At 37.4% G+C, this 12,775-nt stretch overlaps 2 protein-coding genes across 5 annotated transcripts; one reads left to right on the top strand and one right to left on the bottom strand.

Moving 5' to 3' along the window:
• The first annotated feature begins 4,695 nt into the window (after positions 1 to 4,695).
• On the top strand, positions 4,696 to 10,363 carry LOC121981010 (26S proteasome non-ATPase regulatory subunit 4 homolog). Of its 4 annotated transcripts, none has more exons than XM_042533321.1 (11): positions 4,696 to 4,837; positions 4,920 to 5,033; positions 5,179 to 5,284; positions 6,267 to 6,381; positions 6,451 to 6,666; positions 6,751 to 7,063; positions 8,513 to 8,639; positions 8,993 to 9,096; positions 9,170 to 9,238; positions 9,908 to 9,988; positions 10,146 to 10,363. In XM_042533321.1, exons 1-10 carry the CDS (start codon positions 4,826 to 4,828, stop codon positions 9,953 to 9,955), a joined length of 1,224 nt encoding a protein of 407 aa, XP_042389255.1. In that variant the 5' UTR covers positions 4,696 to 4,825; the 3' UTR covers positions 9,956 to 9,988; positions 10,146 to 10,363. The 4 variants fall into 4 exon arrangements, with proteins under 4 accessions (XP_042389255.1, XP_042389254.1, XP_042389253.1 ...); XM_042533320.1 differs by having other exon boundaries at positions 10,143 to 10,363; XM_042533319.1 differs by lacking the exon at positions 10,146 to 10,363 and having other exon boundaries at positions 9,908 to 10,114.
• Positions 10,364 to 11,971: 1,608 nt separating this feature from the next.
• Positions 11,972 to 12,429, bottom strand: LOC121979804 (GATA transcription factor 15-like). Its single transcript, XM_042531796.1, has 2 exons — positions 12,226 to 12,429; positions 11,972 to 12,118 (listed from the first exon to the last, which is right to left on the bottom strand). The coding sequence occupies exons 1-2, from the start codon at positions 12,427 to 12,429 to the stop codon at positions 11,972 to 11,974; spliced, it is 351 nt and encodes a 116-aa protein (XP_042387730.1).
• Positions 12,430 to 12,775: the final 346 nt, after the last annotated feature.

The following is a 12,775-nucleotide window of genomic DNA, read 5'->3' as shown; positions in this document are numbered from 1 at the left end:
ATTAACTTAATATTTTTCAAAATTTAATTAACTTAACATTTATAAAATTTAATTAATTTAACATTTTTAAAAATTCAATTAACTTATTATTTTTTTCAAAATTCAATTAACTTATTATTTATCAAATTTAATTAATTTAATATTTTTCAAAATTTAATTAACTTAACATTTTTAAAATTTAATTAACTTGACATTTTTCAAAATTTAATTAACTTTATATTTTTCAAATTTAATTAACTTTTTTCAAAATTAATTAACTTTCATCATTCAAAATAAAAAAAGGGCTTAAAGCCTATCTGAGGCGCCTCCCACACAAGGGAGGTGCCCTCGAAACTCCCGCCAACTCCCTTAAAGGCGCCTCGGATCATCTCCAAGGCGTTTCGAAGAGCTTGTTTAAGGCGCCTTAAAACACATCCAAGGCGCCTTAAACTCGAAGTTTTCTCCACGAATAGAAGTCTTTCTATTTGTTTTTGCCGAAGTTCTCCACGAGTTTCCCGTGCCGATTTCACCTCTAATCCATCAACCAAGGCGCCTTCAACCCAGCTCTTCCCTTTCTACACCTAGCAATGTCTCCTAGGTATACTCTAAACTACTCTTAATCATCTACTACATGATTTTAGTGCTAGTTTTTGCTATTTTTTTTTTTTTATATATTGTCAAAAATAGAAAACGTCGCAATGTTGATCCTACTCCAGCTAGAACCCCATCCACGAATCCCAGATTCCCCTCAGAATAGCATAGGATTAACTTTGCTAGATACACATTTGAACCCATTAAGCCTTGGTACCTAAAAAGGTCATTTTTAGATCAGTATTGTCACCCATAAGTCCAGATGATAGAGTACTACCAACTGGGTAGACTGGTTTACTGCAGTAATGCAGTAAATCATGATTTATGTGCACAGTTCTATCACAACCTCGAGATGGTTGATGATAGTACCTATTCTACCAGAGTTGGTGGGACAGACATCCAGTTTACCCCCTTACTCATTCGCACTAGTTTAGAGCTTAAGGCATTTACATGTCCCTTTCTATGCTACCCTAGTAGGGATTTGCCATTTGGCAATCCCTACTCCCATATTACATTAGATACCATCTATATATACTTTTTCGGGGAGGAGAGACCACTTGGCTTGACTGAGTTCAAGTCAATCTCTCTTAGGGTCCAGGACTATGTTATGTATAGAGTCCTGACAGCCTGTATCTTGCTGATCTCATCTCGGAACGTCCCGAAGATGCGACCCTGGCATTCATTCCTTTTGTATGCCTTGTGTCTCCGTTTACACATAGACATAGCATTACACATGTTCCAGAACATTATTTATGCATCTAGTATAGTCACATCCCATGTAGTTTATATGCCCTACTGTCATGTTTTGACCTACATCTTTTCGACCCTTAGGATAGACACGACCAGAGGGACAGTTATCCCTCTTACCCTATATGACGAGTTTGGGCAGCGCAATCTTAAATTAGCCTGTGTTCACGTCACCGCTGAGGGGATTCTCAAAGATAGAGAAGAAGAAGAAGAAGAAGAAGAAGAAGAAGAAGAAGTGAAGTGAAGTGAAAAAATAGAGTTCTGATGCTAAAACTTGCGTACCTTACCAACGGAGAAGATTCTCCTTTTTATACCACCTCACATGACCTCCATAGTCATGAGGTGGTCCCAAGTTCATTAGGGTTTGTTAGGAGATGACATCATGTTCGATACTTCGTGCAATAATCCTTTAAGTAGGGATGTAAACGAGTCGAACCGAGCCGAACCGAGCTGAACAGTATTAGGCTCGAGCTCGGCTCGTTTAAGTTATATTCGGGCTCGAGCTTGGCTCGAACTCGAATCGAGCTTTTATCACAAGGCTCGAGCTCGGCTCGTTTTAGAATTATCAAGCTCGCAAACAGTTCGAGCTCGACTCGTTATTAGATCGATTATCAAAGTTAACGATCCTAACTCGTTAAGGGAGCTCGGGCTCGTTTAGAGCTCGTTTTTGGCTCGTTTTAGAGCTCATTTTTTGGCTCATTTTAAAGCTCATTTTTAGGCTCGTTTTAGAGCTCGTTTTTTGGCTCATTTTAAAGTTCATTTTTTTGGCTCGTTTTAGAACTCGTTTTTTTAGCTCGGTTTAAGGCTCGTTTTAAGACTCGTTTTTTGGCTCGCGAGCCTATAAACGAACATGTTCGCGAGCTCACGAGCCGAATATCCTTAAGCTCGAGCTCGGCTCGATAAAACTATCGAACTCAAAATCGAGCTCGAGCTCGGCTCGATAAGATAAACGAACGAGCTTTTTACCGAATCGAACTTCGAATAGCTCGCGAACCGTTTGGTTCATTTACATCCCTACCTTTAAGGAATCTTTTCTGTGCTCCAGATGTACCCATTTTGTCGCTTATGACTTGTATTTATAACGGGGACATGCCATCATAATTAAAGAAGCTTCTAGAAGATATTTCCCGCCAAATATTCTGCCAAGTATGTCTCGACCGACTGCTTAAGCCGGTCGTATATATTATTGAAATTACCTCCTGCTAAATATGTTTTGGTCGGTCGTTCAAGCCGATCGTATGTATTGTTAAGAATACTTCCTGTTGAATAAATCTCGGTCGGTCGTTCAAGTCGGCCGTATATGCTGTTAAGAATACTTCTTGTTAAATAGATCTCGGTTGGTCGTTCAAACCGGCCGTATATATTGTTAAGAATGCTTCCTGTTGGATAGATCTCAGCCGATCTTTTAAGCCGACTATATATGCTGTTAAGAATACTTCCGATCTTTTAAGCCGACTATATATGCTGTTAAGAATACTTCCTGTTAAATAGATCTCGGCCGATACTATTGTAACGTCCTAGCTCGGGCGGGCCCCACCGTGACCAAACCGGGAACACCACCAGAATTGCTCATCAGGTTGACGACTAGCTCCACAAACCACCAGAGGTCCTTTCAGCGTACTTTGTCCTCACTCGCACGCACCCTGGAAAACTTCCCAGGAGGTCACCCATCCTCAGATTTCTCCAAGCCAAATACGCTTAACTTTGGAGTTCTTAAGTTTGGGCTTTCGAAAAGGAAGGTGCACCTTGGTGATATGGATAGTACTATCTAACCTTTTAAGCCATACTTAACCAAAATCTCAGAACCAGGGTATTACAATCACCCACACTTAAAGACACAACGTCCTCATTGTGTAACCACGAATCACACCACAAACAAATCCCAGAATCTCCCTCGCTAGGTGGTGCCCTAGGTACTCCTGCCACAGGCGCACTCACGATCGCAAGGCGGCTCTGATACCATCTGTAACGCCTCGGCCTGGGCAGGCCCCACCCGAACCGAACCGGGAATGCCACCAGAATTGCTCATCAGGTTAATGACTAGCTCCACAGACTACTGGAAGTCCTTTTAGTGTGCTTTGTCCTCACTCGCACGCACCCTGGAAAACTTCCCAGGAGGTCACCCATCCCAGATTTCTTTAAGTCAAGCACGCTTAATTTTGGAGTTCTTAAGTTTGGGCTTTCGAAAAGGAAGGTGTACCTTGGTGATATGGATAGTACCATCTAACCTTTTAAGCCATACTTAACCATAATCTCAGAACCGGGGTATTACAACTATATTAGGAATATTATATAAGGCTAGATGCCTTTACGCTCGGGCGGATTTTGCCCGACCAAGCATATATGAGCGCATGTGGGCGCTCACTCGACCTTCGGTCGACCGGTAATATACCGAGAATATCATGTAAGGCTAATTGCCTTTACGCTCGGGCGGGCTTTGCCTGACCGAGCCTATATGAGTGCATGTGGGCGCTTGCTCGACTTTCGGTCGACCAATAATATACTGAGAATATTATATAAGGCTAGCTGCCTTTACGCTCGGGCGGACTTTGCTCACTCAATCTTCGGTCGACCGGTAATCTACTGAGAATATTATATAAGGCTAGATACCTTTACGCTCGGACGGGTTTTGCCCGACCGAGCATATATGAGCGCCTGCGGGCACTCACTCGGCCTTTGGTCGACCGGTAATATACTGAGAATATTATATAAGGCTAGATGTATTTACGCTTGGGCGGACTTTGCCCGATCGAGCATATATGAGCGTCTGAGGGCGCTCACTCGGCCTGCGATCGATCGGTAATAAGTTGAGAATATTATATAAGGCTAAGACCTGCCCGAGCATGTATAGACGCAGAGGTGATTAGTCAACCTTTATTTGACCGACGATATACCTCTCCTATATTTCTAAACTTAAATCCCACTTTTACTTGCTCTATCCATCTAACATAACCTGTATCAACGTGTATGATCTGTCTCCATTAATATGTTTTATACATGCAAAATAAACACGGACAGAGTCTCCTAATCGGAGGTTTCTTTAAGGATCAAGCTAAATTAACAGCAAGCGCTCGCACTCCTGACTCCTCCGAAGTTTAATCTATAGCATTACTAATTACCAATGATAATAAGGACAGGCTGCCACAATATTACTTAGATGAAAGGAAGAGTTAAAGTCAATATATAAAATTTATTATTTTTTAAGATATATATATAACTTTACGTTGCCTCGAATTATTTAGACTTTATGCAATGTTAATATCTGCTATAATTATTATAATTAATTTAGTTTGGTAAATGTACTTTAAAAGTCAAATTAAAAAAATTAAAAAGGAAATTTTGATCGGGCTGAAGGTCTAGGTCTTTAAATGCGGCCCAGTCCGGCATACTTCTGGTTGGTTGTTTATTCCCCAAGCAACTCTCCCGACTCTCCGATCTTTGCAAACTCCATCCTCCGCCGTCTTGCCCAAACTCCTCCGATCGCGTTCGTGCTTCTCGTCGCGTCGCCATGGTTCTCGAGGTCCGTTCTCTTTATCCTCTCTTCGCTAGATCCCTCCGGATCGCTTCGGGTTTGTATGGTAATGTCGAGTTCGGTTCCACAGGCCACCATGATCTGCATCGACAACTCCGAGTGGATGCGCAATGGGGACTACGCGCCTAGACGACTTCAGGCGCAAGCCGACGCCGTCAATCTCATATGCGGGGCTAAGACTCAGGTGCTCGCTTCTCTCTCCCGCATGCAGAATTGTTGCTATAGTCGAATGTCTCATTTGGCCGTTCTCAAAATTCGGGTTAAGTGTAACTATTTTCTGTTTATGATTATTTCGATAAATTGGGAGCTTGGAATGATTGTTTTGACAGTCGAACCCGGAGAACACTGTAGGTCTGCTGGCTATGGCGGGGAAAGGGGTTCGGGTCTTGGTGACACCGACCAGTGATCTTGGAAAAATACTGGCTTGTATGCACGGTATGGTTTTTATTTGCTAAGCCACAACTTTTGATCATCTTTCTTTTGCGTTTTTGTGCATACCCTACTTTAACTATAATTAATTACAAATAGTTATATACAGTTTACTAATTATATATGCTGATTGATATTATATTTATTCGCACTGATTTATACTTAGAAGTAACTGGCATACGACGTGGTGCGATATGGTAACTAAATCATATATAGTTTTAGGCAAAGTTTGTATCTCGGGCACATCCTGATTTTAAAACTTGGTTTGATTTGTGATGAATATAATGATGAAAATTTTATAGAGGAGATGCTTTCAGTTATCATAGAAAGAAAAAGGAACAATGGATCAATAAAAAATGATGAACATTTTAAACAGGGCATGCCTTAGGTTATCATAGACAGAAAATAAAAACAATGGAGCAATCATGTTTGTGATGAAAGGGCTGTGTCAGCTGCATTGCTGGTGAACACATAAGGAAGAAGGTAGCCATTGAACTATGACTATCCAAGTTTGAACCATGCCATGCCAATTTTTGCAAGTGATAGCCTTGAGTTTGCACCAATTGGTTTGGGTTGACCAGTTTTAATATCTTCAAACACCTGTAAGAAATCAATTATGCTTAATTATTAAGCAGTAACTAATGGAAATGAACTGAACATATAGCTTGCCTCTACAGTAAGAACTTGTGTACAATTAACAGGCCAACTAAATTCCCAACTAGTAACACAAAGAATGTGATAGTTCATTCACGCTCATAGTGACTGGGTGCCATATTCCATATAATTGAGATAGATGAGCCCCTCAAATTTAGCTACAAGGTGTCACATTCTGAAACCGTAATTTTGTTGTCAAGGTTAACAAGATGGTTTGCTAAGATGGTTGAACGAAGCTTCAAGTTTTCTGATTGTATTATCCATTTAAGAAAATTTCTGCAGTCTCCGTTTGGTCATCATCCTTTGAATGAACCTTCACATTGTTCAAATATAGGTTTGAAAATTGGCGGTGAGATGGACTTGACTGCAGGAGTCCAAGTGGCTCATTTGGCTCTAAAGCATCGCCAAAATAAGAAGCAGCAACAGAGAATCATAGTTTTTGCTGGAAGGTAAGAGCAAACTCGCCTCAAGTTGGTACTTGTAATATACAAATTCTTGATTTGTGCCGGATGATTCAGTCCAATTAAACATGACAAAAAAACACTGGAGGCCATTGGGAGAAAGTTAAAAAAGAACAGTGTTGCTATAGATGTTGTTGATTTTGGGGAATTGGATGATGATGATGGAAAACATGAAAAACTGGCTGCTCTAGTAGCTGCTGTGAGTAACAACGATAACAGTCACATAGTTCCTGTTCCAACTGGTTCAAGTGCTCTTTCTGATGTACTTATCAGGTAATGATGGTTCTTCTTGGAAATTCATTGCAGCCTTACTGGATCCATGGTTTAACTACAATTACTCAAATCATCTATTTTCAGCACTCCCATCTTTACTGGAGATGGGGAAGGAGGGAGTGGTTTTGCTGCTTCAGCTGCTGCTGCCGCAGCTGGTGGCATGTCTGGATTTGATTTTGGTGTAGATCCTAATATAGACCCTGAGTTGGCACTAGCATTAAGGATCTCCATGGAAGAGGAACGAGCAAGACAAGAGGCTGCTGCCAAAAAGGCTGCTGAGGATGATGCTAAAGGGGAAAAAGGTGCTGAGCAGGCTTCAAGTTCCAATGATGCAACTATGAGTGAAGCAGGCAACACTTCAGCTGTCGCTATTGATGATAAAAGGCGGAATTTAAGTGTATGTTCTTTTCTACTCCTAAATTTATGTTTTGTGTAATTGATGTTTTGCAAGATAATTCACAAAAACTAATTTCTGTTTCTAGAGGCAATCTTATTTTTTTCAGTCATAAATGATCTTAGGATGTTTGTAGGAATGACATTCTTTCACTAAATTTTTATTATGATCATGAACATTGCAATTATAACTAAAATAATAGATGGTAAAAAGCTGAGGCCTAACAAGAGATTACCTTTTTGTCACTTGTTGGAGCATTAGTTTTCTTGTTAGGCTTTTTAGCTTTATTTGTCTTTCAGGAAAGGTTTTGTTTGCTTCTTATTGTGTTAATTGTTTTTTTATGAAATTAAACAAGTTATGGTGCTACAATGCTTCACGTTTGTTATTTTCTCCAAAATCTTTGATAAAAAGGCAGCTTGGTGTACTAAACTTCTGCTAGTGCGGGGTCTCGGTGAAGGATCGGACTATATTGTGTCTATTGTATGCAACCTTATCTTGTATTTTGCAAAAGACTATTTCTGCGACTTGAACGCGTGACCTCAAGGTCACATGGTAGCAACTTTACCATGTCGCCAAGGCTCCCCTTCAAAATCTTTGATAGATGTTCTTAAATACTTGTGAATATGCTCTTCTATTATCTATTTTAATTTGTTAATGCTATATTATCTTCGAGGAATGTTGAAATATAGAAAGAAGCATAGGAAATTTTTAGACAAAATTTGTTCAAGGGTCTATGCTTTGGCAAGGAATTCCTAGATGGATGTGCAAAACTTTTAGTTGGCACCATTTATATATGATGCCATGTAATTGTTTTTACATTGTGATCTATTTTTCTCAGACTTGGATATGTGAATCTGGCATGGGTGTGGCTCCAACATGTCTGTTTATATAAAAAAAAAATGCTTACTTGTAGTTGTAACAATGGGGATGCCAGGTATACTTAAGAGTTTCCATAGCCAAAATGTCTATATCTGGCATTGGTATGAAGTGGGTAGATGAAGACCAAAAGCCTTTCTGTTGTGTCCGTGCCAACTCTATTTTTTCAGCCTGTAGTCCATCATCATGAATCCACTAGAGGAAGTATTTTTTACTCATTAATGTCAAATGGGCCAGGTTCAAAATACACACTGAACAATGCCTTAAAATTTGCTAGTTAGGTAACCTTGTTGGTTATTAAATCTGCAAATTTAAATCAGTTAGGGACTATATTTTCAGGAAAATGGATTTGTAATGTCTTTTTCATTCTTGAAATTTAGATATAGTTCATTCGAGTTATTTAGTTTATAGTTTGATAGAAACTTAAAGTTTACAATCAACTGGTTGGGTCTTCAGACAGCAATTTTTCATGGTGTTTTCTTTGCACTATTTGATTTCTCATGCCTCTCTTTGCTCACTTGACATGAACTTAGAAAAGCAACTAATTCTGCCTTCATGCAATTTCAATATAATCAGGATGATGAGGCTGCATTACTAGAGGAAGCTCTGGCAATGTCCATGGATGTCGGTAAGAACAAGAGTGTGGATATAGCTGATACTGACATGTCTGATGCTACAACTGAAGATCCTGAACTAGCTCATGGTTAGTTTGTTAATCTTGAATTTGCAGAACATCATGCTTGAAATTATATGCATGGAGAATTAAAAGGACAACTACATCTATCTCCTAGCCTCTACAACCAGTTTTTGTCACAAGCTGTAGGATAATTTATGATATGCAATAGCATGGTTCTTGGCATGATGCTTTAGGGATGGATGGTTCTTAAACTAATTCACAAATGTAAACTATGACAGGGTAACCTTTATCTTTTGTGGTACTTTCTAAATAATTGGAATTCTGCCAGAATCTGTCTAATCATTATCAAGCTAATCTATCTAGTCTACAATTATGAGCATATTTGTTTAACAATTTTTTTTGTTAACCCTTCCATGCAGCGCTCCAAATGTCTCTTCAGGAAAGCACAAAAGAGCCAGTGTCTCAGTCTGATATGAGCAAAGTGCTTGAGGACCCATCATTTGTTGCATCCATCATAACCTCGGTAATACTTATTCTCTGCTAGTGCTTTGATTTTTTTGCTATAAGTGGTACTATAACTTAGCTTATTTCCACAGCTCCCGGGAGTTGATCCTAATGATCCTTCTCTCAAAGATTTATTGGCATCCTTAGAAGGTCAATCAGAAGTAAGTTTTTTTTTAAGACTAGAGCTTTGTAAATCCTTAAATAGATATTTGCAAAAGAAAGTTGTGTAACCATTTTAATACTGATGTTACTAGTAGTTATTAGAAGTGTGGATTTAAAGATAGGGCAAACAATATGCACTCCACAAATTGAAGAAATATTAAGGTTAAATTTTTTTACATATAGGAAATGAAGATTTAAGTATTTTTGATGGAAAATTGACTGAGACTAGGATAAAGTTAGATATTATCTTTGTTATTATTTAATTAACATGTGCAGTTAAATATAAATTAATGTTCTGAATTTATTGCTTAAGAGAATTTCTTTTTTTAAGCCGGTTTAATATTTAGCAAGTAATCCCTTTCATGTATCACAACTTGGTTTTATTTTTATTTTATATTTATTGGTCAAGAAAGTGGGATCCGAATGGGAGCTCAGAGGTTTATTACATAACTATGAGTTAACATATGAACAGGTTACTTGAAGGTTATTATATATATAGTTCTTGTAGAGAAGTTTACTGCAACTAACAGGTTACTTGAAGGTGTCCATGAGACTTGTTCATATGTTAACTCATAGTTATGTAATAAACCTCTAAGCCCCCATTCGGATCCCACTGTCTTGACCAATAAATATAAAATAAAAATAAAACCAATCTCTTTCTCTTTCAGACCCTCAAAAAGGAAACGGATGAGTCCAAAAAAGATGGTGATAAATGAAACATTTTGGAGGTTATGCGAGCATTCTCCTTGGTAAGCTCCAGAATGTAGCATAGCTGTGGAAGCTGCCTCTAGTTTCCATTGATCTATCAAATTTTCATGATGTACTCATACATTGTTGCTACAATTTGAGACTGGTTTGCTACGTTTTGATAATAATTCCTGGTTTTCTTTGGTTGATGGCTAGAAGGGGAAGAAGAGGCTCCATAAATCAATACAAAATTTCAGCAATCATCATGATCCATGATTAATTTCAAATCTGATTCCTCTCTCCCTTTTCCATTCACAAATGAAACTGTCCTGAAAATAGATTTGCCATCTACCAAGATGTCCTCTCTTTCCTATACACCGTCAAGACATTGTCTTGTAAAAACCAATGATTTAGTAAATTCCCTTTTCTTCTTTTTAGTAGAAGTAGTGTTTGCTCTAAATCAAACACTTTCATCATTCAAATTCCAAGAAGTTTGTTCTTTTGCTTTGGTGCTGTGCGTTTGTGTTGCAGATCAACATCGTCGCTTCTCAACGTTGACAACCGTCTCATTTTCTTTCCAGAAATTTATTTATTTAGTGTACTGGTATTGCATGCATGTACAATGTTGCTGGTAGCTTCTCTCTCGTAAATGGCAGTGCTGAAGTGCATTAATTGGGGATACTAATCATGTCTAATCATTGCAAACTAAATTTGCCTTGTGATTTTTGTTTCTCTTCAATTTTAGCTTCTTGATAAGGATGATTTTCACTTCATGACAGCTTGTTTAAATTCCTCTCATCATCCTTGTGAAGCTTTTAAATATGATAATCATGTAAGGTTTAATAATAATATTAGTGAGAATGGAAACAAAATAAATTGGTAATAGTTATTTGATTGAGCTATCAGGAAAAATATTTCAAAGATAAGTAATTCCAAGAGCAAGATACAATTTACATAGTAAAGGGTAAGTAGCAATTATTATCAATGAAGATTATGTTATTATTATTATCTTTAATCTTCACCTGAAATTCTTTAAACATACATAATACAAGTGGCATAGTCTAGTAAATTGCCCATATATATATATATATATATATATATATATATATATATATATATATATATATATATATATAGTTTTGATCTCTTGCGCGCTCGCACAGTGCGTGACTGTGCGCGCGCGCAGGAGATCGGTCAGTTTTTTATTTTTTTTTAAATTTTTTAAATATTTTAAATTTCAAAAATCAATTAAAAAATTTAACATTTCCTTATATAAATTTTTAATACCTTAATATATCCCCTTAACATATTACAATACTTAATAAATACTTAAATTAATTTTATTTTAATTTTTTTTTAAAACCAAACACTATAACCTAATTGGAAAGCCTAAACCCGAGAGATAAAATCTAAAAAAAAAATAGTTTTAACACTATAACCAAAGCCTGAATCCTAAAATAAATTCTTAAAAAAATATTTTTTTTATTTTTTTATTTTATAAATTAAAAAAAATAAAAAAAAATTAAAAACCGTTGTTATCCTACGCGGCGTGTACAGTCGCGCACTGTGGCGTCGCGCAGGATAACAAAATTCTATATATATATATATATATATATATATATATATATATATATATATATATATATATATATATATATAAACTCTCCAATATGTTCAATCAAGATAAGAAAATTTTCTAATCCCTTGTAATATAATTTGCATGTATATATATATAAAACCTTGGAGCAAATAATATTCCGTGGATGGATCGAATGCATGATAATTGATTTCTATACCATTATTTATTTATTTTTTTGGATCCTTTTGAAATCTTTTTCTTTGGTTCAATCAAATAACTAAGCATCTAATCAACCAACCAACCAAGTTCATTCAAGTAGCATGGCATGCCATAACACGACACACAAATCTTCATACGTCAAAAAAAAGCTTCATCTCATAATTATTAATTTTTAGGCAAGCCAATGATTTCAATATCACAAATGATCAATGATTGATACGATGAATGATCAAAATCATATTCTTAATCATTCAGCCGGCGGCGGCGGCTGTGGCTTGTCTCCCCTTCCTCGCCCACTAAACTTCACAATATAATCTGGTGGACCAAGCGTCAATTTGGTATCTACCTTCATCGCCTCCTTCCTAAATTTCAATCCGCACGCATTGCACAATGTCTAAAACACACACAAATCAACCATGTCATCATCTCAAATACATCAATCGAGCTAATAACCCATCAAAACAATAAAAGGAAATAGGGTTGACTCATTAGCAAGTGCACCTTGGGTCCGTCCGGTCCATTTCGCCATAGCGGTGTGTCGGTTTGCAAGCAAGCCACACACCTCTTCGAGTTTGGCACCATTGAGTCGGGCAAGGGCTTCATGTCCATTCCCATCAGCATCTCCATTGTTTCTTCTTCTCCCTCGGCTATCCTAGGCCATTGTGGCCTATATATCGGCGCGTTTTCAATGATGTCACTTTCCATCTGATCATTAGCCCATGATAGGATTAAACATTATCGAATTAATGAAGAAGGGGATGATGGTATGCCTCGTGGAGGAAACTACTATATTTTGAGCGTAACGCCTTAACCATTTAGTGAGTGAGAACAAGTTCGCATTTATTTGACAAGTAATAATGGCAATAGTAAGTCAAGAGATCAATGCCTCACGCCTTATTTCGGTAAAGTAAAACATTTTTGGAAAGAGTCTATAGATTTTTGTCAATGCATGTTAAATATAAAAAATAATCGAGCGTCACGAATTGAGTCACAAATTGATTGCTAGTTATAGATTTATCTGTATGTCTAAATTGTTATCGAGAATGAGTGC

Source organism: Zingiber officinale, chromosome 5A (assembly GCF_018446385.1).
Source record: "Zingiber officinale cultivar Zhangliang chromosome 5A, Zo_v1.1, whole genome shotgun sequence".
NCBI lineage: Eukaryota > Viridiplantae > Streptophyta > Magnoliopsida > Zingiberales > Zingiberaceae > Zingiber > Zingiber officinale.
This window is presented reverse-complemented; position numbering and strand designations above follow the sequence as displayed.

Coding starts and splice junctions, on each gene's coding strand:
- LOC121981010 (XM_042533321.1), top strand. Junction 5,034..5,178: donor TATGCGGGGCTAAGACTCAG/GTGCTCGCTTCT, acceptor TTGTTTTGACAG/TCGAACCCGGAGAACACTGT. Junction 6,382..6,450: donor ATCATAGTTTTTGCTGGAAG/GTAAGAGCAAAC, acceptor CGGATGATTCAG/TCCAATTAAACATGACAAAA.
- LOC121979804 (XM_042531796.1), bottom strand. CDS start 12,429: ATGGAAAGTGACATCATTGAAAACGCGCCGATATATAGGCCACAATGG. Junction 12,119..12,225: donor ATGGACCGGACGGACCCAAG/GTGCACTTGCTA, acceptor TGTGTGTTTTAG/ACATTGTGCAATGCGTGCGG.